At 36.8% G+C, this 26,341-nt stretch overlaps 1 protein-coding gene across 7 annotated transcripts in view; it reads left to right on the top strand.

Annotated features, from left to right (window-relative positions):
- Positions 1–16,829, top strand: part of LOC129248329 (protein Wnt-4) — a 73,169-nt gene extending 56,340 nt beyond the window's left edge. For all 7 annotated transcript variants that reach the window (XM_054887833.1, XM_054887831.1, XM_054887828.1 and 4 more), the window contains exons 3-5: positions 15,148–15,646; positions 15,703–15,933; positions 15,996–16,829. In XM_054887833.1, the coding sequence (XP_054743808.1) occupies positions 15,148–15,646; positions 15,703–15,933; positions 15,996–16,232 (967 nt within the window). In that variant the 3' untranslated portion in view covers positions 16,233–16,829. The remainder of the gene's footprint in view (positions 1–15,147; positions 15,647–15,702; positions 15,934–15,995) is intronic.
- The last annotated feature ends 9,512 nt before the right edge of the window (positions 16,830–26,341 follow it).

Below are 26,341 nucleotides of genomic sequence, written 5' to 3'. Positions count from 1 at the left end.
TTTAATGAACAAAAACTTTCAGATTCATTTCTGGAATTAGAGAACTTAAGGCAATAACGAAATAAGGCACAATTTCATGCAAAAATATTACAGGGTGAATGATATGAAGTGTTACCTATTCAAAACACCATAACTTTTTTGTGTGAAAATAATTTTTATTGATGCTAAAGACAAAATTGTTCAAAAATGATTACAATTTGAGCATATATTAATTTTAGCTCGATATGACCACCTTTTGCCTTGACTATAGCCTTCAAACGGTCAAAAAATGAGTTGCATGCTGCACGAATGCGATCTTGAGGTATTTTGGCCCATTCTCGTAAAATCGCTCTTTTCAGCGCATCCATACTGGCATATTTTTTAGTCCTCACCTTGCTCTCCAAAATGTACCAGATGGAATAGCTCACCGGATTTGCGTCTGGCGAATTCGAAAGCCATTGTGTGGACGAAATGAAGTGTGGAACATGATTTTTTAACCATTCTTGGTCCACACGAGCTTTATGAGACGCTGCCGAGTCCTGTTGGAACGTCCATGGTCTACGACCGAAATGTTTGCGAGTCCCCGGCTCTAAAGCAGCTTCCCGATAATAAGTCGCATTCACTTTGACACCAGGCTCGATAAAAACGATTGGACAGCGTTCATCAACGGTCACTGCGGCCCAAACCATTACTTGCGATGGGAAATTGCTTCGAGTGGCCATACGTAGGCTCAAATTCTCATATGAGCTTTCGATCAAGTAAACACGATCGTTTTGAGTGTTTATGAACTGCTGAATTGGGAAATTTGTTTCATCAGAAAACACAATGTTAGGAAATTCGCCACGTTTGTGCAAGTGCAACAACTCCTTTGCTCTTTCGCACCGAACTTTTTTTTGCTGGTGTGAAAGATCGTGTACTTTTTGGAACTTGTAAGCCTTGTCCTCGAGCTCAATTTTCAATATGCGTCGAATGCTGTCTTGCGATATTTTCAGTTCTTTGGCCATTTTTCTTCCACTTCGACGTGGATTTCGTTCAAGTCGAGCCTTCACTTTCCCAACCATTTCTGGCATTGTTGCGATTTTTTTTGGTCCACCTCCATAGCGTTTTGCAATGCTACCAGTATCATTGTAACGTTTTATAGTCCGATACACAAACATTTTATTCACTTTGAGGTGACTGAGCTCACAAACAATGGCGGGTTGTGATTCTTCAGCCAAATATAACGCAATCACACTATTACGTTTGAATTCCATTACAGAAAACAAAAATTCAATAAAACTGAGACGCAAATGCTTTTGATGGCTTATAAACAATATATTGAACTGTCATTAGAACAATTTTGACGTTGATGTCATGAGCTGTTTTACAGATACAAGCAGTGTGAAGTTGGTAACACTTCGTTCACCCTGTATTCGTACATAGCCATATAAGGAATATTTTATTAGAAAAATAATGAAAGAAAAGAGTATTTAGTACTTTGTTGAGCCGCGTTTAGCTTTAATAACTGCTTCCAAATGTCGTTGCATACTTTTTACCAATACCTTGGTTTCACTAGCTGGAATTTTCTCAACACTTAAATCTGTCTTTAATGATGCTTTTGATGTTATTTTGTGCTTTCTGATTCTCATTTCTAAGAGCTCCCAGACATGCTCAATTGGGTTCAGATCCGGTGATTGAAGTGGAGATTGAAGTTGCTTACAGTGGTAAATAAGCCATTCTTACACGAGACAAGATGAGTGTTTTGGGTCATTATCTTGTTGAAACAAGAACCCTTTAGCATCCAGTCTAAGTTTAACGCCACTATCATGCAAATTATTCTTCAAAATGTTTAAATACAAATGTTTGTACATTTTATTATCAATAAAACCATCTTTCCTTACTCCAGATGCAACTATGCACCCCCAAACCACTGCATTTCCTCCTCCATGCTTAACGATAGAAATACGATTTTTTCATTCAGTTCCGTATTTTCTTTTCGCCAAACCTTTGGAGGGTCATCTCATCTGAAAATATTAAATTTCGACTTATCGTTGAATATGACGGTTTCCCAAAAAGAATCTGCTTCAATTTTATAGTGTTTGGCGAACTCGAAACTCTTCTTTCTCTTGATATCTGAAATGTAGGGCTTGCGGCTTGCGGCGTACCACTCTACTATGATAACCAGCGTTATACAGACAATTACGGCATTCATGGGCTAACTTTTTTATGTAAATACTCTTGAATATTTCGGCATAGTAACGTGGAGTTTATTTTTGGATTTTGCGCGACTGATGCTGCTAAGTTGCGTACCTCACGTGAAGTCAATATTTTTCGCCTTCCGGCTTGGTGCTGATTAGCTTCCAATTAACGTAATTAGCAATAACACTACTGCCGCAGAACGCGATTTGTCAATTTTTTGTCGATTTCGCACAGATGCCTTGTTTTCCATGTACAATTTAATAACAATTTTACGCATTTCTAATGCTAAATCCGCACTTCGTCACATTTTGTGACTTTCAATCGAGATATTACGCGCAACTTAAACTGAATCGGCGATAAAAACTAAGAAAAACCAATCTAATTTTGTTTTCAGCAATATTATTAAAAACACCAACGATTTTTACTGTTTGTAGCAACAATATCATGAACGGAAAGTGTACGAATAAATGCCTTGCAGCATTTTGCCACGTTTGCCTGCTTTCCTTGGAATCCCTCAATGTAAGTTGAAATAACGGGAGTTTTGTTTGTGGCAATTTATTAGGAATGTATTAACTATAACCTTCTTACAGTGACCCAAAAGTAACATATTGCCACAGCAAATATTTTGCGCAAAGCTAAATTTTTTTACATACCACGCAGGGTGTACGAATAAATTGCGTGACCACTGTAGGTTCTGCATGGGCAAACTGAGATTAAGTACAGCGTATCGCACAGTGGATGGCACTTACTTTTATTAGCGGCGCTAATTTCAATACTGCAACTTCAGTATATTCTTCTGCTGCTCTTCCTCCAAACCTAGTTGGAGAGACGTATCTTGGCCCAAACCATCATATTACAAAATTATTGCTCCTTTATTTGACCGAAACATCTTGAAATATAGGTGGAGAAGTGGTTTATAAGGTAGTAGCTAACGATTTTCAGGGCTAGCTTCGTTTATAATTTTGTTTATTGGACATCAGATACGTGATTTATTTTTAATTGGAAAAACTGTGGTAGTAACCAAGCCACATTGAGCAGGTAGAGCAATTGATTCCATATTTTTCAATTTACTTGGTCTCTAAATTGTCATTTTTTTTTTGACGTGATAACGTCTTATAATTCGATTTAACAGGCTGCACGCACGAAAAAATGTGTCGTTACCTTGCTCATTAGTGTTACCTTGCTCATTGCCGTTACCTTGAATGAACTGCAAGCGAAAGCGCGGAGCGAACGACAAAGCAAACGAACGGCAACGTTCGACATCTTGCTCTCTCCTACTTAAGTGAGCGTATATGTGTATGTATATGCGCATATGTACATATATAAATTCACGTATTTGTATTTGCATATGCCTTCTTATTGATTATTATTAATTTGATTTACTTGAAGAATTTAAAATAAAACCAAGTTTGTTAATAATACCTGTTGTTTTAATGTTATTATTATTTTTTGACGTGATAACGTCTTATAATTCTATGTAGCCGGCTGCACGCACCAAAAAATGCGTCGTTATCTTGCTCATTCGTCGTTATCTTGCTTGAACAGCATGTTATGTTATGTTATGTTATGTTATGTTATGTTATGTTATGTTATGTTATGTTATGTTATGTTATGTTATGTTATGTTATGTTATGTTATGTTATGTTATGTTATGTTATGTTATGTTATGTTATGTTATGTTATGTTATGTTATGTTATGTTATGTTATGTTATGTTATGTTATGTTAGGTTATGTTATGTTATGTTATGTTATGTTATGTTATGTTATGTTATGTTATGTTATGTTATGTTATGTTATGTTATGTTATGTTATGTTAATGTTGACTCATTCTCTATATCCATACAAAATATCTATCAAACAAATAAAATTAAAATTTTCTTTTGAAAAATGCAACCAATCAATCAGTATTTTCTTATGACGTTATCACGTTAAACTATCGTCAGTAAACCGACTTTACAGACAACCTCTTTTTAAATTACTTTAAACGATCAATCTTTGTTTATAGATTTTGACTTTGCATAATACATAGGTCTTGTTCTTTTTTGTTTTTGCTCTACTGCTACTATTGCTGTGTTCAATATGCCTTGGGTAATACTAGTATATATTATTGCCTGAGCCATTGTAATGTTTCAGACACGTTCAGTCACTCATCATAGTCCTAAGCACTCCCGCATAGTAGTCAAGCACCAAGCTATTCGGCTAAGGCGGCCGCTTCTGATATGTAAAAGCTAAATTTTGTATACAGGTATGCGTTTGTTTCATTGTAATTAACAGCCAGTCCAAATTAAATTTTTCTTAAGTATACGCGGTTATATAAATTTCGGTCCGGATCATTTTTTTATAAATGTATAAATTTCTACAAAGCACTTTAGTCGATTACAGAATATCGTTCAATACTTAAAATCATTTGAGCGCATTCCAAAACTTTGTTTTACCTTAAGCTTGGCATCCAAAATGATCCTGTTACCATCTAAGGATCAATGGAGAACTCGCTTTAAATTTGTCGAAAATAATTATAATTTGCTCTACTCATTGTTTCAGTTGAATATTTTTTATACTGCGAAATCATCCCTTTATTAGGTTTAGTATGCTCCTTTTACATGTTTATAAATATGTATATGTACTCATACATCTTTTTTTATTGCTCACACTTCTTTTATACCATTACAAAAACTGTTTTACGAACAAAATATTAGGACCCTATGAATTAGTTAATTGGATATATGTAATAATAAGAAATGTACAGCAACATCATTTTGTAAAATGCAGCAGCAGCCTCCAGCAGCGAACATTTAGAATTGTGCAAGAGATTGTCATGACTCAATGCCAGCGAAGCAAGTATCAGCAACATGGGTGGGCAACAGAAAACAGTGTCGGCGCGTGTTTATTGCCATCCACCTCCCAACATTTTCAAAGTCACTGCTCTTATACTGCTGAATGCATTTTATGTGGTATATAGCAATGAGTTCATTATAAAAATGCCATAAAGTATTTCATTAAAAGCCCTACGCATCCCCCAAAATATCAAGTTTAAACAGTCAAATCCCCTAACGAAAGTTTTATGAGCCCTCGTAAAATGTTGTTATATAATAAAGGAGGGCAAATCGACAAAAGCGGCGGCGAATTTCGCAAGGGCGAAGGTTAATGCAACCATCATCCCTTAGTTTAATGATAGAATTAAATTCAAGTACCGGAGTTGATGACTTAAGTCTTGAATGCCTCAAATGCCCTTTGTTTGCTTTGAGTGTGGGTGTTGGGCACGAAAATGCGCTTATTTCGCTCATGGCACACTAATACATCTTAACTTATATTAGACTATCGTTTTACGAATGTATTCGTATGCATATAAATATGTAGATAAATATGTACGTACATATATAAATTTGTACATATGTACATACATACGTGTCGATATTGACCTACTCACTGACTCAATATAGCGGTAATATTCGTTGCGAAGAACCCGAAATGTTTATCGTATGTGCAGTACTATGCGTATGTTCATATGTACTTATACGAGTACATAAGAACTCTTTACACCTAGTCAACGAGGGCTGCCGACTTTGTCAAGCCGCGTTCAATTCGTTGCCGCGAAAATATTCCAATCAAAACATCGTTTATTTAAAAATGTAAAAGAAGCCAAATAGTGTTTCCATCCTCATCTAACATTTATTTCCGTAGCATAAGGCCTCGATAAGACTCTTCCTGTTGATGTCGGCATCTGCGAGCTCGCGAAACATCGACCTTCTCCAAGTGTTCTTTGGCCGACCGCGATCTCTGCTCCATGCGGGTTCTAGTCCAGTGCCATTCCCGTTATACTCTCTGGCGGCTTTCTAAGCGTGTGACCTATCCATCGCCAATTTCAGCCATTGGTTAATCTCCACAGCGAGTCGTTTCTTATGGTGTTCGGCTAGAATATTCTATAGATGATGCGGAGACATATGTAGGCTCTTTGTGATGGTGTTACAGACCAGCCATATTTAAATTCCGTACAACAATACTAACTTCACACATGAGCTGAATATTCGCTGTTTACAGCGTCTGGAGATTTGGAAAATCACCCAAGCTGTATGCATTCGCCCGAACGCCACCCTTGCTTTGTTTAATCTGCAGTTGACATCTTCATCTGCTCCGCCGTCTGCCGTGATAGTGCAGCCAAGGTAGCAGAAGCTTTCGACAAATTCCACCGGGCAACCGTTAACCATCATATGTATGTATGTATGTCTTGTTTTATCGTGTTTTCTACTCAACACCACCCATATTGCGTCTCGTCTGATTCTGCCGAAAGCCTTTTTAAAGCCAACGAACAGCATGCAAAGCTGGGAGCGACTCGGCGCCATTTTGTTCTATCATCTGCATTCTTCGTAAATCCCCCTTTGCCATGTCACCGCCTATATTCACACACTTGTTCAATCAGTTGTTGTTCAGACCATAGATGACTAGATGGGGAAACTCTTTTTCTCATGAGAGCGCTGAAAAATGTGTATTTTTTTATAACATTCGCCATTATTGCCACACCGGTAGAAACATGAATTGGGTATTTTTGAACCAAAATTGGGAATTTTAAGTTTCCACACCAACATTGAGGTTAGTATTTAGGGTGCGGTTGCCCAATAGCCCTATATCACTCGTATACACCTACATTAGGGCGGGTCGATTTAAAAATCGCTCATTGCTCTGTGAAAATCGTATTCTAGGGATCAAAATAAGAAACTTTGCCGAAGGAACCATACCTCTAAAACGAATTCTGATGTCCCCCAATTTGGTGATTTGGAAATAAAAAATAAAAATTTATCTTTCAGGTAAAAAAAATAACACACTGTTGCCTTACGCATCTAAATACATTAGAAGGGAACATTTACAATAGGCTGGTGCATAAAAGGGACAGCGTTTCAGGTAGCGCTGCCGCTCCGGCCTTGTATCATACTTTCAAGCACTCTGAAACGCCTTTTCAAATATGCGTGTAACGTAAATATATGTACATTAAAATAATAAAATTAAAAAAAATCAATTTTTTGAAAATTCTAATTGTATATAACCCCTTAATATAACCCCTTAATATGACCATTACATATTTACATACATATTTAATTTTTTTCTATCTATTTTTCAGTTCATTTACAAATCTTTCTTTGGAACTAATTCACATTTCGTTAGTCATTCAATAAAATATAAAAATATCATTAAAAAGCAGTATTCAAAATTCAATAGTGGCTATTAGTGCCATTATTATCAAGAGCGAATCATTCAAAAATATACCAACAGTGTAATTTGTTAAAACTGTTGTTGCAATATTATTAAATTCCTTCAACCAAATCACTTTAATATCTTCAAATGAAAATTATCCATATAAGCGCACAAAAAGCCAATGCGCATACATGAGTATTTTTTTATATATGCACAGGCACGCAGCAAGATGACATACATACATACATATGTAAATACAGATATGTGAACTTGTGTACATATAGCATTCGGCTCCTTGCACTTGTCACAGCATAAATATTACGATTCGCTAAAAATGCTTCCAGCGCACATTCATAGGCACAGAATTTTGCCTAAAAGTATGAATCGTGAAGCATCAACACATTTTTTTCGTAATTTACTTATACAACTTTTTAATTTGAAGTATTACATTTGTTCGGCAGCCGCCATAGCCGAATGAGCTGGTGCGTGACTACCATTCAGAATTCAGGGAGAACGTAGGTTGGAATCTCGTTGAAACACCAAAATGAAGAAAACGTTTTTCTAATAGTGGTCGCCCCTCGGCAGGAATGGCAAACTCCGAGTGTATTTCTGCCAAGAAAAAGCCCCTCATAAAAAAATATCTGCCGTTCGGAATCACTTTAAACTGTAGGTCCCTCCATTTGTGGAACAACATCAAGACGCACACCACAAAAAGGAGGAGGAGCTCGGCCATACACCCAAAAAGGGTGTATGCGCCAATTATATACAGTAGATTCTGATTTTATGCGGTAGATACGTTCCGCAAGAAACAGCATAAAAGAAACAGCATAAAAAAAGCTACCAGTTCTATAGTAAAACTATAGATACGTTTCAAAAGTGCTAAGAACCACATAAATCTGAAATAATTTAATAAAATCGCATAAAAAAAGGGCACTAGTCCCATATTATAACTATAGATACATATGTTCCATAGACCGCATGAATCTGAAATAATTAAATAAAATCGCATAAACAAAATATTGTATTTTTGAAAATTATATCTTTATTTAAGAAACGTCATAATCGAAATATAAATTTAAGTCAGAAATAGAATCAGACAATACCCACATGTTGCGCATTTTTTGCTTAGCTGGTTTAGAATCTTGTTTATATGTACAATTCCCGATAGGTCGACATGCATTTTTTAATTTAAAAAAAAACGCACTATTTCAAACCGCATAAAAAAAAGCCGCATAAAAACAGAACCTACTGTATATAGTATTCAATTATACAAATAAATTCACCTTACTTTTTGCCCACAGTATTATATACATATATATATGTATATATTTATATATAGATGATTATTTTAAATTATTGGTTTGTATAGGGGTTTTCAGTAAGAGCGCTTCAACTTTTGAACTTGTTTGAATAAAACACAAACGGTTTGACTTTTTTAACTATTTTTTTTTTATTATCGAGTTTGAACATATACATTTAAGTATGAAATTCGATTTCTTTTGCATGACCACTGCGTGCACGTTTTACGAAGTCCAATCGTTGAACCCAATTTTCGACCACTCTTTTGCTTAAATCGGCCGAAATTCCAGCAATTTCGCGTTCAATATTGGCTCTGAGCTCACAAATCGTCGCCGGCTTGTTACTGTAGACCAATGACTTCACATAACCTCAAAACGGGACGGCTTGTTAAATGGACCGTAAAATGGCCGTAATGCTCTTAAAGTAGCAGCAACAGAACGATTATTTTCATAAAAAATTTGCACGATTTGCAATCATTGCTCAAGTGTGTAGCGTTCCATGATGAAATGTATACTAATGAAGTTTTCAAATGACAAGCGAAAAATAAAAAATATTGCGTCGTTCGCCCTCCCTATCGGAAAAAACTTGAAGCGCACCTATTGAATAACCCTATATTTCTTAATCCATACCCTTATGCATTTTGGTTCTCGGTGATATTGTGTGATTATGATTTTTGGTTTATACTTTTTTTTAGTTCATTGTAAATAATACAATGAATTTATGTTCATTGATTATTATTATCTCCAATAAAATTGTTAATTTATTATGTATTCGCAAATTTCAAACTTTTATTTATTTGTTTTTCGTTGTTTTTTTTAATCCATTTAGCTATTGCAATCATATACCAAAATGCTCATATTGATGTGAGGAGTCGATTTATCTATGTCTGCACGTCTGTCCGTGAGCACGGTAACTCATGTAAAAATTTATATACATATTCCAGCGAAGCTTGGTAAATTAATTTCTCTCATTGAAAATGGGGGAAATCCTTCAATAACTATGCCTACCTTCTATACGTATAATGTAAATTTTAAAAAAGAAAACATGTGATATCTCTGTTATAAATGAAGCAAAATTACTCAAATGTTGATGGCGATGGTTGGGAGAAATTAAGTATAATATAATAACACCTCTAACGCATATACATATTTTTTTAATTTAAAGTTTAGAATAAGCATTCGAAAATAAGACGAGTGCTATGGGACATGTGATGGGAGGTATTAGGAATTATTTCATGAATACTGGCTAACTTATTTTAGACTGTTGCGAACTTTATGCAGTTTAAGGAACAAATAAAACCGGTAGGTGTCTTGTAAGGTGTTCAGTTGCCAGTTGAATTTGTTCCTCTAGATGGCGGACAAATCATCGAATGCGTTGAGTTGGGCTTACCGGGCAAAAAGAAGAATCCAAAAGCTGCCAGGACACGTAAAACCAAAGCCATCGAGAAGATGGGCCTTTTGAAAAGTGAAAACGCCATGGAATATATTAGCTGATGTTACAAATATAATTACATCAATCGAACATGCTTTGCAAGATACGGCCTGTTATAAAAAGGTACTTCTTGCAATGGAAGAAAATAAGTTGAAACTTATGGTGTTTTGCAATGTCTGCATCCACGTTTGTGAAGCTTGAACCTAACTCAATGTAACTTTTTTTTGTCTCCTTTATTAATTACACCTGTCGTATTACACTAAGTAATTCTTTCTACAGCTTGGACTTCATAACATTAATCATTATCAATATTATATTTTGGTTAAGTTTTTGTGTGAGCTTACAAGTGTATGTACATAACTTTAAATTATTCTATAATACATAGTTATCAGCTGAGTTGGGGTTGGTTGAGCCGCCTGGAGTTTGCCCTTTCTGCTGATGGGAGTTGTCGCATGTCAGTATTTGTATGGTTAATTAAACGGGCAATATGATTTGTGCTGCGTTTGCGCATGATTTCTACTACTGTCGCGATGAATATTTATGTTTGGGACGTACCAAGGTGCATTGGTTACAGTTCTAAGTATTTTTGATTGTAGTCGTTGAATAATGTTAATGTTACTTTTACTTGCAGTTCCCCAGATTTCTATGCCGTATGCCCAGATTGGACAATCACAGTTTCGTATATAGGGTTTTATTCAGCAATGACAGTTTCATTTCTTTTCAACGTGATATGTTCTTTCCAGAGAACTTTGGAGTCAATAGTCATTCCAAGGTATCTTGCTTTGGTGTCTATCGGGATTTGTGAATTGTTTATTGTCAGATTCTTGTGTCCTACTTTCTTGTTAGAATAAACTATGATACATGAATTGTTTTGCCACTACTGACTTGTATACTCCAAGCATTAAACCATGTTGGTGTTTGGAGTTTTAGATTTTTGCTGCTCATTAGTGTTATTTGTCCCACTGTTTTGTGTTACTTTTTCTTTTTCATCATCAAGAGAGAGTATATGATATCTGTTTGATGTCAGAGTATGCGGGATTGATTTGTTATTTGTTGGTTTACTTAACCAGTAGGTTGTGATTGTTTTTTGGTTTGCTAATGTTTTATGTTTTTTTGGTGGTTTTTGTTGTTTCTGTATTCTTATCTGGAGAATTACGTGTTCTCTTTGGAGGAGAAAGTTCTTTGTTGCGCTCACCTGCTTTTGCCTGCATAACTATATTTGGGCATGTAGACATGATTGGCGAGTATGAGAACATTGAAGAGTTTGTAGAAGCGGTTCTGCTTTGTTGATGCTGATATTGTAACTGTTGTGATTGTTGTTGCGCTTGTGAGAACTACCAGACAAGTGGTGTGATGAGAAATGCTGATTAGATCAATTGGAGTTTGGTATTACTCATTCCATGAGAGAAGAGTTGTGGGTATAGACTTAACGGCGGTTGCGAAGTGAGGTTGTAGAGCTCGACTTACTCTTTATTTCACTTGCCGAGAACGGAATATTGTAGCTGGAGTTAGCACTTGTTAGTTGCTTTTGCGCTGGTGAGCGGAGCCTCTCTTTGGGAGGCATTTTAAATGTTACATTTTTTCACTAGTTGTTTTTATTATTTTGATGTTTTCATTTTGTTTGTATTTATATAGGGTGATCAATCATGAGGTGCTTTTTCCAATAGTTAAAAAAAAACAAAAATGTAAATTATGTTCAAAACCTTTATTTATCATTTGAAAGGACATTCTTTGACATTTACTTTTTGAATATGACTTCATTCAAATGTTGGCCGCAACTACGCTTAAGGTGGTCCATTCTGAAGGTCCAATTTTCAATCACTCGTTCGAGCATTTCGACTCGTAGCTGGTTTATCAGCATAGACCTTGGACTTCACGAATCCCCAAAGAAAAAAGTCCAAAGGTGTGATATCACAAGATCTTGGTGGCCAACTCACAGGTCCTAAACGTGAAATCAGCTGCTCTCCGAAATGACTTCTCAATAAAGTCATTGTTTCACGAGCTGTATGGCAAGTGGCTCCGTCACATTTGTCACAGAACGCTGATTTTCATAATACAGTTGAACAATTTGTAGACGTTGTTGCGGTGTGAGTCTTTCCATGATGAAATGCCAAACGCTGTTCAACAAATCCACGATGACAGTTTGCCACAACTCGCGCGCGATCTGTAAAAAAAACGCAAATGAAAAAACTCCTCTTAATTGATCACCCTATATTTGCAAAACAAAAGTTGGGCTAAGATAGCACAAGATGTATTGTGTTGCAGTATTAAAGCGTCTATATCGCTGTGTGTTTTTATATATTGTACGACTGGTAGATTCACTACGAAACTTTCACAAAGGAAGAGCTAATAGAAGCACGTCTGTTCAATCGAGAAGTTTAACTTAACTTGTAAATGTTGTTAAGTGCTGCATATACCGCGATTTGCGTGGCTTTAGATGACGTATAGTGAGGTAGATGAGCAAACAGCGAATACAATTATTTAATAATCCAATACTATTTATTATCAACTATCAAGCTTTGGCATTTATTCTGAAAGTCATGCGCTTAACTCGCATATTGAGCATCAAAATCCCGTCACATAAAATTTGACCTACCTGTATGTCTACTTCTAAAAGATCCAGTGTTTTCAACAGAACAGCCCAAAGTGGAAATCGTTTTCACTTGTCTTATATAAACACTATCGTAAAAATCGTAAAGTTGGTGCTAATTTTATTGTTCGGGAAACAATTGTTATTCGGACTCCCCTTTTTATTTACGGCTTCATTTTATCTAGCACATGGTTTTGTTAAGTTGACAATAGTCTTGTCGCTATACGCTTGAACAAAATTGGGAAATATTGAAAACCTATTTCCAAAGTGGTGAGTCTTCTTCTTCTTCCGCGGTTACAGTAAATGGCGAGCGTTACCGTGACATGCTCAACGAGTTTTTGTTTCCAAAAATTGAAGAGGATGACATGGACGACATTTGGTTTCAACAGGACGGTGCAACTTGTAACACTACCAAAGTTACACTCGAACTTTTGGCTACCGTTTTTGAAAACCGAATAATCAGCCGAGAGCTGTGATTTAAGCCCGTTGGACTATTTTTTGTGGGGAGCCGTTAAGGACAAATGCTATGCGAACCATCCAGAGACGATTGATGCTTTAAAACACGAAATCGAAGTTGCCATTCATGAAGTTGGAGCTCAAACAATCGAAAATGTGCTTAAAAATTGGGTTGATCGAATGACCTCCTGTAAAGCCAGTCGTGGCAGTCATTTGAACGATATTATTTTTTATTCATAAATGACAATGTTCAATCTTCAAAATAAAAAAAAAGTTTGAAAAAATATTGTTAAGCTTTTTTTTATAGCCGATTCAAAAAGCAAATTTTACATGGCCTACCCTACACAAATCAGAGATAGCACTCAGGGCAAAAATTGGCTGGCATTTGCATATGTTTATCTTTTGGGTTAAACTGGTATTATGCCCACCAAATATCACATAGTTTTTCCGCGCAGTCGCTAACTAAAAAAGGGTTAAAGGTTTGCTCACACTTCTGGACAAATGTCCGACACATTTAGAACTTATCGAAGTGGGAACAGATCAAAAGATAAATGCTTGACTTTCTGTATAATAAAGGGTGTTTTTTTTAGAGGTTAGGTTTTCAAGATGAAATAAAACGTATATAATTTAATGTTATGGCCAAGAATTTAGCTTTATTATAAAGATAAGGGTTTGCCATTATGTTTTAAAAATGATTTCGGGCAAGTGGCCGCCGCGGCTGGCTCGAATAAATTCCAGCCGAGAGGCCCAATTTTCGACCACTTTTTGCAGCAATTGGGGCCGTATGTCAGCAATAACGCGCCGAATATTCTCTTCCAAGACGTCAATCGTCTCGGGCTTATCTGCGTAGACAAGCGACTTCACATAGCCCCACAAGAAATAGTCCAGCGGTGTTATATCGCACGATCTTGGAGGCCACGCCACAGGTCCACGCCGCGAGATAATGCGCTCACCAAAAGTTTCCTTCAATAAATCGATTGTTGCGTTGGCTGTATGGTATGTAGCGCCGTCTTGTTGGAACCAAAGGTCGTGCACATCAACATCGTCCAATTCAGGCAAGAAAAAGTCATTAATCATGGCTCTATAGCGCTCTCCATTGACTGTAACATTATGGCCGGCTTCATTTTTAAAGAAATATGGACCAATGATTCCCTCTGTCCATAGAGCACACCAAACAGTGACTTTTTGAGGATGTAACGGCGTCTCAGCAATGGCTTGTGGATTATGTTCACTCCAAATGCGACAATTTTGCTTATTGACATACCCATTCAACCAAAAGTGAGCTTCATCGCTGAACAAAATTTTCTTCGATGCGTCGCGCGAACCGAGCCATTATTTTCGTAATAAATTTGCACGATTTGCAAACGTTGTTCAGGTGTAAGTCTATTCATTATGAAATGGCAAACCAAACTGAGCATAAATCAAGTGACAGCTGTCAAAAAGACCATCTACGAAAAAAGTAGTGCCAACTTGAAAACCTAACCTCTAAAAAAAACACACTTTATTTTTACAGCATTTTGATCGAAAATAATTTTGATTCCAGAATTTTAATATACAGAATTTCAGTTCTCCATTGATCATACAGAATTTTAAATAAAGCATATTGAACCAAAAGAATTTAGACTGGACAGAATTTTTTTTTTTGATTTTTACAGAATTTTCATCCAAAAGAATTTTGAAAAGCAGAATTTAGTACCTCTCCCGTATTTAATACATACTTAAGTAATGACTTTGCCCTGGCAATAATATATGGTACATTATATGACACAAATATTTGATTTTTTAGTTTCTTTTTTAATTTAATTTTCAAGCACAAATCGATTTAAATAAAACAAAATTTATAAGTTGAATTTCGTACAAAAAGCTGCTGACTTTTATTCAGCTTATTTTTCATAACGTCTCACCTGTTCTGAAATTCCTTAAGTAAGTTTAACTCTTTTTTGAGCATCTAGTCAAACTGTTAGCCATTTAGCATTCGCTACGTTGTAAACACATTATAATTATGATATTTTATTTTTATTTTCAGGGAACATTTTATATCTGAACACACTGTAATGGCAGTATTTACGTCGCAAGGTCAAGTGGGCGGTCCATGTCTTTACATGCCTGCTACACGGCGTCAAAACCACCAATGTCGAAAAGAATTTGGCCTTCCAAATGCGTTATTTGAAGCTCGCCGACTAGCCACCTCCCACTGTGAGAGTCAATTTCGATACGACCGATGGAATTGTTCCATTGAAACCCGAGGCAAACGTAACATTTTTAAAAAGCTTTACAAAGAAACAGCATTCGTGCATGCTCTAACTGCCGCAGCTCTAACACACACTATCGCACGAGCTTGTGCTGAAGGACGCATGACCAAATGTATTTGTGGCCCACGAAAGCAGAATAGGATAGATCAAGACTTTCAATGGGGAGGATGTAATGATAATTTGAAACACGGTAAAAGGGTGACGCGAAGCTTTCTCAATTTGCGTGACAGTGATGAAGATGAAGTGTCTGAAATTTTGCGGCACGACTCCGAGGTAAGTCGGAGATTTAAACACCTATTTTTAAATAAACATGTTTCTATTAAATAAAGGTCGGTATAGAAGCAGTATCTATGCTAATGAAAGATAAATGCAAATGCCATGGAGTTTCTGGTTCTTGCTCAATGAAAACCTGTTGGAAAAAATTATCTGAATTCAATGCAACATCAACACTACTACGACAAAAGTACAATGAAGCCATCAGAAAGGCTCCTAACTCGCGCACAATACGACGGGACGTGCCCATGAATCGGTTAAAACGGTTGAGGCAGAAAAAAAAAAAAGTGAGAATTAACTGCAGAAATTAAATGTGATATAGCTTGTGTAATAGAAATTTCTTCCTCAGCAATCACAATACACCACGTTATATTATTTGGAAACCTCGCCAACTTATTGCTCGGTCACAAGAGACCGTCAGTGTTTACATCCGGACAACTGTGCAAATCTGTGCTGTGGACGGGGATACACGACGCATGTTTTTAAGCAGGTTGAAAAGTGTCGCTGCCGCTTTAATAACGGACGATGTTGCCAACTTATTTGCGATTATTGCCAACGTTTTGAGGACAAATACTTTTGTAAATAAATTGTTTTTTTAGTTTTTCGTTTTTAGTTCATGAATATATACAACATATTAGATGTGCTCATAAACCTGACAGTTTTTATTTATTTTCACAAATATGGCGATATTACGTTTGTATACTCAAAAATTCGCAAGGAGAAGGAAATTTATGTAACGCTTGGCTTGAAGACTTTTATTTTGTACAAATTTTTAGTTGCTTACATGCATCTGTAAACAAAACACAAGAATTATTTCATTTCAAGAAACAAGACAATCGAATTATACTTGCAAGTTTATTTTTAAATATACGTTCACGAAAAACGAAATGAAAATGAAATAATAATATTATATGTATGTAGATATTTTTTATATTTGAAAAGTACTGTTAAAAAAAAAAATCAGAAATGCGTAAATCGGATTATATAAAAATAATAATATCTCATTCTAAGCAGAATTAACATTTAATTGTAAGTATATGTATAAAAAAACAAACATTATGCTAAAAAAAATTCCGCATAAAAAATAATCTAAATAATCATAAACACTAACAGGTAAAACAGTCAATGGAAGTCGATAAGTACATTAGTATGAGCATATATTTCGCGATAGCATTGCCATAAACAAAAGCTTTTTAAACATTTTATATTTATTTCATAAAAAATAAAATACAATTTCTGCACTAAACTTTCTCCTGTTTAAAATTTTCACAGCGGTATGCCAAAAGTATAGTGTCCCAAATTATCGTGGGTATGAATTCTATTTAACAAAGGCGTGATGAATGATATTTTGATATTTTGAGACCTAATGACGTTGTTAAGGGGATAACTTTTCCGAAAATTTGTGATATAAAGTGATTAAGCATTGAAATTAAATAAAGCGAGCAAGTTGTGTTGCCATTAGTTCATGAGTTTTATTTAGCAATCCAGTGATCGAACTAAGAAGTAAAATAAAGGCTTTTTCAATTGGCGCGGGTCGATTTTGGCGCCCTGTGGCAGCCACTTTGTTTTGGTGACATCTGCCAAATCTTTTGTTTATTATTCAGTTGCTTATGCCAAATCATCCCAGCAAGTTACACGATTGAACAGCACGTTCAAATGATAAAACTTTATTATCAAAATGAGTGTTCATTAACGCAAGCGTTGCGCGCATTGCGCCCATTTTTCGGTAGACGTGGTGGCCCTTTAAACTCGACTCTTCAATGTTTGGTGGCCAAATTTGAGACGACCGGGTCAGTAAACAATCAGCCAACACCCGTACGTTCAAGGAACGCAAGATCAGCCGAGAACATTGCCGCGGTCCGTGAAAGTGTACAGCAGAACCCGAGGCAGTCTATTCCTCGCCGTGCAAAGAACTTGGCCTTTCGCAGACTTCAACTTGGCGAATTTTGCGTCGGAACCTGGGCCTACACCCGTACAAGATCCAACTGACCCAGGAGCTTAATGTGGATGACCATAGACAAAGCCGTTTGTTCGCTGACTCGGCTTCGAATCGTTTGGAAAAGAACCAGTTTTGGGCGAAAAATCATCTTTAGTGACGAGGCGCATTTTTGGATGAATGGCTGTGTTAACAAACAAAATTGCCGCATATGGGACGACACCAATCCACACGAGGTTCACCAGGTGATAATGCATCCTCAAAAAGTTATCGTTTGGTGTGGATTTTGGGCCGGTGGCGTCATTGGTCCGTACTTTTTTGAAAACGACGTTGGTGAGGCGGTCACCATCAACAGCGATCGCTACACAACGATAATAACCAATTTCTTATGGCCCATATTGAACCATATGGACCTAGATGACATGTGGTTCCAGCAGGATGGCGCTACGTGCCACACAGAAAACGTCATTTTATTCCATTTCAACATCTACCCGCCCTTATTGAAAAACCCTTTATTATAGAGAGACGTTTTATTAGGAGAAAAACGTAACAATTGGCGACAGAAATGAGATACCGCCAACATAATTGGTACAAACACATCCAAATGTTCCTGTTGATACCCATGAGATAAACCACTGTTGAGAAGTACTACAGGGTGACATGAATGAGTTACACGATCATGTGGGGCCACACACAGTTAATGAACGATCGATTCAAGCGTGCTATGAACTCTGAAGGTTTTAGTGAAGTAAAAGGTTAAATCATTTTTGGAGAGAATAATAAAGCAAACGTTTTAAAGCACCCGCTATTAATAATTGTATTTTAATTCAAAAACTGTCACAATAAAATAAACGCAACTTTCTGTAAATCTTTTGATGTAATCAAAGGGAAATTTATTACTCGAGGAAAAAATTAGACAAAAATAATATCAAGCACAACTGAGGCAAAAGTGTTGAGGTTGAAAGAAATGGCACAGTGTGACGCTTGTAACTCGTGGCATCATTTTGACAAATATCAACAATTTTTGAAAAACTACTACTTAATGGCAACACCAATTTGGATTTAGACGAAATGATTCAACAATCCAGCAGGTTCATAGAGTGGTCAACAAAATTAATTATGACTTGTGACTATGTAGCTAAAGCTTTTAACAAAGTATTGCACTCTGAGTTGCTCCATAAATTAAAAACGGCGACCTATTGACTTTTACCTGATGCTTAAGTGTTACATCCAAGACAGGAAATTCTATGTTAAATACAATGACACATGTTCGGACATCTAATCTATGAACGCGGCCATTCCCTAAGGCAGTGCCTTAGGACCAACGTTGTATCTATTACACTGCGTTACAAAAACAAACTTTTTTTCTGTCCTATGAACCAAATATACTTTTTCGGAAAGGGGAGAAAAAATAAAAATACAAGTGTATCGGCGATTTTCATGTACACGTCAGATTTTTTTTTTTGTATGTATAAAATATAGAGCTCGTAGTCCGCCTGTGTGAAAAACTTTGGATCAATTTTTAAGCCTTTTTCCGTGATCCAATCGCGCTGAATTTCTGCAGGCAGACTCGTGGAAATGTTTTTATTATGTAAAATTAAAAAAAAAAAAAAAATTATCAATTCTCAGATTTTCTTGAATTTTTTTTTCTAAAAAAAAATTTTGTTTCTAAATTTTCGGCATAACTTGAAGAGACTCCAAATTTTTAAACAACTTATTAACCTCTGTGCCGTTTGTGTGTTTGTTACAGTTCCGGAAGTTCCGATCATCTGACAGTTGCGCTACTAGGAGACGTATACTTTGACAATTGTTTTAAGTTCTGTTGCGCGAAAACGTCTTTCTGTATATTTCATCTTAAGAAAAATGCAGTGCCCGACTCGAAATAACTTTTGTTACGTTTATGACTTATTCGCACCAAGTAAAAATTTTAAAAATATTACGAAAACAGTGGTTAATTCGTTTCAGAAAATATTCAAGACTGCTTATGTTCCTTACTTGTGGTATACTCCGGAAGTCGTGTGCGACTATTGCTATAGAAATTTATGCAAGTTTACTGATGGAAGGTCAACAATAAAGTACTCTGTACTAACAATTTGACTACCACGTACGGAGCACTGCAGTGAACTGTGCTACTTTTGCGTAACTTTTACTCAAACTAAAGGGTACCAATACTTTCGCCGCAAAAAAATTCGCTACGCTAATGTAGAATCGGTTATTCCAGCGGTTCTGTACTCACCAGAAGAACGTATAGCGGCTTCAATGGAGATTTTTGATGATGTTCCCGAATTAAGGGATGGAGAACCAACAGTACAAACGCAAAAATAAAAGGACTAAGTTTCTTTAAAAGCATTAAAATTTTTAATGTAACAATTTTTAATTTTAATATAATAAAATTAATAAAAAAATTCGGGGTTTTATATCTCTATTGTAATGCGGAGTGAAATACCTTTCTTTTGATACTCACATCGGCATATCTCATGCAATTTTTTTTTAATTTCGAACAAGTGGCAACCCTGTGAAACATTGTCAGAGGCAACACCTAGGTGAAAAGTCTACAAATGTGATACACTATCTGTGTACCCAATTTCATTCAAATCCGTTAAGCTAATCCTGAGATCGTGTGGCTATACAGATATGCATACAAGAATTGCTCGTTTAAAGTTATTAAATACAAAAAAACAAAAAATTGTGATGTGTACATGAAAATCGCCGATACACGTGTATTTTTATTTTTTATCCCCTTTCCGAAAAAGTATATTTGCTTCATAGGACAGAATGTGTGTAACGCGGTGTTATATACGGCTGGTTTACTGGTACCGAAATCAGAGAACAGCATGATTGTAATATCTGCGGATAACACAGTCTTATGGTATCTCGTAAAGATAGAAAACTTGCAAAACAAAGTTTACAAAACAAGTTAAATGTGACATTAAACTGCTTCAAAAAACGAAACAACGAAATTAACACAAAAACAATACAAGTAAGCTACACAAACCGAAGGACAACCACAGAACAAATTAGAATTGGCAATTCCGACGTGCATATTGACACCAAAGCAAAATATCTGGGCATTACAATCGACTCAAAATTAACCTGGCAGGAGCATATAAAGAAGCAACGAAATGAAAAACGGTTTTAGGAAATTGTACTGGCTGACTTGGGGCCAGTCCAAATTATCATTGCAAAATAAATTACCGATCTGGAACTATGGAATTGAGGTTTTGGGGCACTGCTACAAAAAGTAATATACCTGTACTACAACTAGTTCAGTCTAAAATACAAGGTGACTGATGCACCTTGGTACATACCTAACATAGATATTCATCGCGACCGTGATACCGATACTATTGACGAGACAATACAAAGCGCTAGTAGAAGACACATAGGCAGACTATTGATGCACATAAATCCTGTGATAAGAAGGCTTCCATATAAAGAGACATTTACTCAAAGTCGGCGTCAAACACCAACAGATCTTGCAAAATTCATGTAGTTAATTGCCAAATACGAGGGGTGCCTTTTATATTTCGGTATTTGGCTACCCTGGTGTTGCAATCTGGGAACTGACAGCTGTACCGCAAAGTTTGACATTTTTTGGCTTTTACGTACTCAGAACGTTTTGAAATACCAGCGCTATTTCTGTTGTTTACAGTAACTTCAAAGATTCATCTCGGTCCAAAAATGGAATTAAATCGTGAACATTTTCGTGCGATTATTTTTTACAACTTTCGACGTGGACTAACTCAGCAACATTGCATGGATGAACTTAATTCATTTTTTGGCGATGAAGCTCCATCAAGGACCAGTGAAGGGTCGTCCAAAATCAGTTGTTGTTCCGAAAACCATTGATACTGTGCGCGAACTGATATTGCAAGATCGTCATGTGACCTATCGTGAGATTGAGACAATCTTAGGCATTAGTGGGACCATCATACATTCAATATTGCATAAACATTTGACTGTCAAAAAAATTTGTTCGCGTTGGATCCCACACAATTTGTCAATCGCTCAAAAAAAGGCTCGTGTCGATTGGTCGAAGGAAATGCTCAAAAAATACAATCGCGGGGCTTCGAAACACGTCTATGACATCGTGACAGGTGATGAATCATGGATTTACGCGTATGAGCCCGAAAGTAAACAGCAGTCGACTGTATGGGTGTTTCAAGATGAGCCAAAACCAACAAAAGTTGTTCGCGCACGAAGCACTTCCAAGCAAATGGTCGCCTGTTTTTTCGGAAAAACTGGACATGTCGCAACCGTACCACTACAACAACGCTGAACAGTAAATTCTGAGTGGTACACAACCATTTGTTTGCCAGTTGTCTTCCAAGAAATAAGGAAAACCAATCGCCAAAGACGGATAACTCTTCACCAGGACAATGCGAGCTCTCACACATCGGCTCAAACAACTGCATTTTTGAGCGCCCAAAACATCGAATTAATGGGTCATCCGCCGTATAGTCCTGACTTGGCACCGAATGACTTCTTTTTATTCCCGTACGTAAAAAACAAACTGAGAGGTCAACGTTTTTCGACACCTGAAGAAGCGGTTGCGGCATTCAGAATGCATGTTTTGGAGGTACCTCATTCAGAGTGGCAAAAGTGCTTCGACAATTGGTTCAAACGCATGCAAAAGTGTATAGATCTTCATGGAAAATATTTTGAAAAACAATAAAGTGATTTTCGATTATTAAAATTTGTTTTTGTTATTGTTTTTTAGTCACTCGTTTTAAACGCTATGCATATTATTTCTAAATGAGCGGAGGACATTGATCCTTCAATACCACTATCATTCCGTCGCGTTATACATAAATTAAACTACTTGTTGTCTAACGACATATGTAATATTTGATGGAACCAAAAAATTAGCTACAAATGTTAAACCGACAATTTCATCATCGCCAACTATTGAAATATGTAAAGGGAACTCGCAGCATGTTTCACTGTTATTGCCAGCTTTGAATTCATAAACGTTAGCTTCACACGTCATGGCATCCACATTGACCAAGGCGGTCCTCACAATGGCAACTGCGCCTGCAATATCAATTACTAATAGTTTTATGTTATAACGTCACAACCGATGACCCCAACATTGCTGGTATATCAAGCGAGGTATTCCTAATGTAAGGTCACTGAAACTCGCCGTTTTTCTAGTTCGTCAACCTATATCTCACACACATTCACGCTTGCAACATAACGGCAGCTGATGGGTATACCGTACGCCATGAAGGAAGGAATAGGAATAGAAATAAAGCAGCAGTAAATCAGTAAATACACAATTCTGTCGTAATTCAACTACAGTATGTGCCGTAATTTCTGTTCTAACGCTGCGGAACTCAGAGCCGTCACCATCGTTGCTCATTGCTAGGCAAGCGATTCCTAAACAGCTCCCAACGTTCGTCGGTCATCCTAAAGAATGGCCACTGTTTATACTAAATTTGAAAATAGTACGGCAGTCGACGGATATACAGAAAAAGGAAACCTTTGCCTCAGTGGCAAAGCACGTGCACATATGATTAAAAATTACCTTTTTTAAGGGTTAGGCTAAGGTCTTTATGCACTGCGACCAGATTGATCTATTGTGCGTCCTAATTACTTGATTATAATGATTTAGTATACCGAGGAATCGAACCAGCTCCTTAGGAGGGAGCAATTGTAGGTCTTCCTCCTCTAGTAGGTACGAGCCCAGGATTCTGTGTCTCTTGTGGTCTAATATTTGTTTAATTTTCTATTTTCTGGAGCATAGTGCACCCTCTGAAACGAAGTGGTTGAAATCTCGTTTTCACTGATGGCACCAAACAAATCAATGGCATCGCATTTGCTGTTACAAATGAAGCTGGGCAAACCCTTTCTCACGGACTTCTACCGCAGGATGCCAATATCTTTGATGCTGAATTACAGGGCATAATTTCATCAACAAATCTTGTAAAATTTAAATCAAAGGTTTTAATATGCACCGACAGCCAATCAGTGTTCAATGCTGCAAGAAACCTTCGAATGAATATAAGCCGAATATATCCCATGCAACAATTGTTAATTAAGAAAGCGCCAAACATAAAACTAATGTGGACATTCGGGCATACTCGGCAATCATCATGCTGACTATGCCGCAAATCTTGCCTTAAAATCGGGTTTGCACTTTTGTAACCCACTTAGTACAACATCAATTAAGACCATATACTCGTACTCCAGAGCTGTAAAGTCTCAGCTGGGCGCCAATTGGGATATCTTCCAGTGTGAATACAAAGAAGTAATTCCATACGGTTCCGCTACCATACTGCCAACTCCGACTACTACTTGGATGAAATGATGTTTTGTACATTTAAGGCTAGGCCACACCTTTTTAATACACCAATACCAATATGTAACTTTTGCAACGCGAACCGTTTAACCACATTCTACTATATTATTATCCATCTATCCCCGCTTTCGGACCACAACACTGAATAACGCAGATCCAATCAATATTCTCTCCATCCCTTGTGAAGCAAATATATTTAATAAAAATGCCAAATTTTCTTAAAGCTACAAATATCTTTCAACTTATTTAGTCTTGTAATTTATATTGACTTACATTTACTATCACTTCACTAAGCCGATATCCCTGGTAGATAGAGTTTTTATTTTAGATTAATCTATAATTTTAATTGTATAATATTTTAATATATAATAATAGTAATAATAATAATTTTAAGGGACAAATAGAAATTAATGATGCTATTCAACAAATGAACACACGCTATAAAGTTTTACAATTCATCAATAAAAATTAATAACCAATTATAAAGAAATTTTGAGTCGCAGCCATTTCAAACAATTCTCTCAGTCTTGCAGCTACCTCCAGCCGAAAATAAGCATACAAATCTTCTTTCATTAGAAGTCTTGCAAGAACTATGTACATATCAACAACACTCAGCAAATTCAATTTTGAAAAACACATCACTTTCTATTGGAACATTTAAAATCGAAATAAATGTAGCATTAATAGTCATATCAATTATTCTTCTTAGACGTAAGTCCATCAAGATTGAATACGTTGAGAAGGAGCGAGAAATCCCATCGGAAATTACTTCAACAACTTTATCCTTTATTAAATTCAACGAATAATGCGAAATTTCATAAACTTGTGCCCCACAGATAAATGACACTACACGCGCTGCAATAAAGTGATGACGACGCATACATTTTTCCAGCAAATACAGGTGCAACTTGACCTCACCGTATTTTAGTTGTTAAACTATGTTGTTGTTGTTGTTGAAGTGGTTGAGTATTTCCACTGAAATAATCCTAATTAGTGACCAGCACCGTTTTACTACCACCGTCCTCGTATGATGATGTTTTTTTTTTTTGTTCCAAGTCAGATCCATTTAGTGAGCAGCAAATTCTTTATCTCGATGTCTGAGATCTCATTAATTTGCTGCAGGAAAGGCTTACCAAAGAAACGGAGTCGTGCCCTAGCTAACCCTGGACATTCACATAAGTAGTGGAAAAGACTTTCTATCGCCCCTTCCGCTTGAAAGCTTCTACAGATAGGATTGAAGGGTAGGTTGAGGGGTAGTTGGGTGATCCCCCACTTTCCAATGGCCTGTAAATGTTGCAGTGATGCGAGAGATGTTTGGCCGAGAGCATCCTAACAGATCATTCGTCCTTTGGATTTTGTATGACGGTCATGTGTTTTTTGTTGAAATACATGTAGTTAGTTGCTTCCATCTTCTTTCGGCTAAAGCATGATAGTGTGAAGCAATGGATGCTTTTAATGTGTTGAGTGGGGTGGAGACTGCCACTGCCTCTGCTATTTCTAGTGTCAAACCTTTTCTTGCTAGGTCATCCGCTATCTCATTACCCCGTATGTTCCTGTGATCGGGAATCCATATCAGAGTGATTTCAAGCCAATGACTAAGCAATTCCAGCTCCTTTCTACACTGTAAGACTAGTTTGGATGAAATGGAGTTGGAGTCTAAGGCTTTTAGTATAGCTGCTTGACTGTCTGAGAAGTTAGATACTCTTGCACCAACTTCCTTGTAGAGTTTTAGTGGTTTGCATGCTTCTCCGATCGCTAACAGTTCTACCTGGAACACGCTGGCATAGTCAGGAAGACGAATTGACTGAGATAGGTTGAGTGGCACCGAATAGAAGCGAGCTCCCACACCACAGTTCATCTTAGAACCATCGGTACAGATTTCGATATCGTATCTTCCAATTACCTTCCTTTGCTCCATTCGGCTCTCGTAAAGTTTTTTTGAAGTTAAGGTCGGGGACAGTGTAGTCTGATCTGTTTTTGAGCAGCGAGGGTCCCTGTAGGAGGATCTTACTGTGACCGTACGACCTTGTTGTCCAACTTCCTATGCCTCTGAGTCTCGCCGCGCTGCAAGTAGCGATTTTTTTAATGTGTAAATCTAATGGTAGCAGATAAGTTAGTACATTGAGCGCTTCAGTAGGACTGGCGCTAAGCGTTCCTGTATCTTGTTTAGCTTAGTTTTATTGTATTTCTTTTCTGTTGCAGGTCACCAAACTAGTGCCGCATATGTTAGTATTGGCCTTACAATGGCTGTGTAGGACCAATTGGTTGGTTTTGGTTGGAGACCCAGTTTTTTTACCTAAGAGAATGTACACGTGTAAAGTGCTATATTGCTTCCTTTACCCTGTACTCTACGTTGGACTTCCAACTGAGTTTGGGGTATAGGATAAAACCTAGGTATTTTGCCTGTTGGGTTAGCGTGAAACTAACGCCGTTTAGTTTTGGGAGATTAAAGTTTGGT

Source organism: Anastrepha obliqua, chromosome 5 (genome assembly GCF_027943255.1).
Source record: "Anastrepha obliqua isolate idAnaObli1 chromosome 5, idAnaObli1_1.0, whole genome shotgun sequence".
Classification (NCBI taxonomy): domain Eukaryota; kingdom Metazoa; phylum Arthropoda; class Insecta; order Diptera; family Tephritidae; genus Anastrepha; species Anastrepha obliqua.
This window is presented reverse-complemented; position numbering and strand designations above follow the sequence as displayed.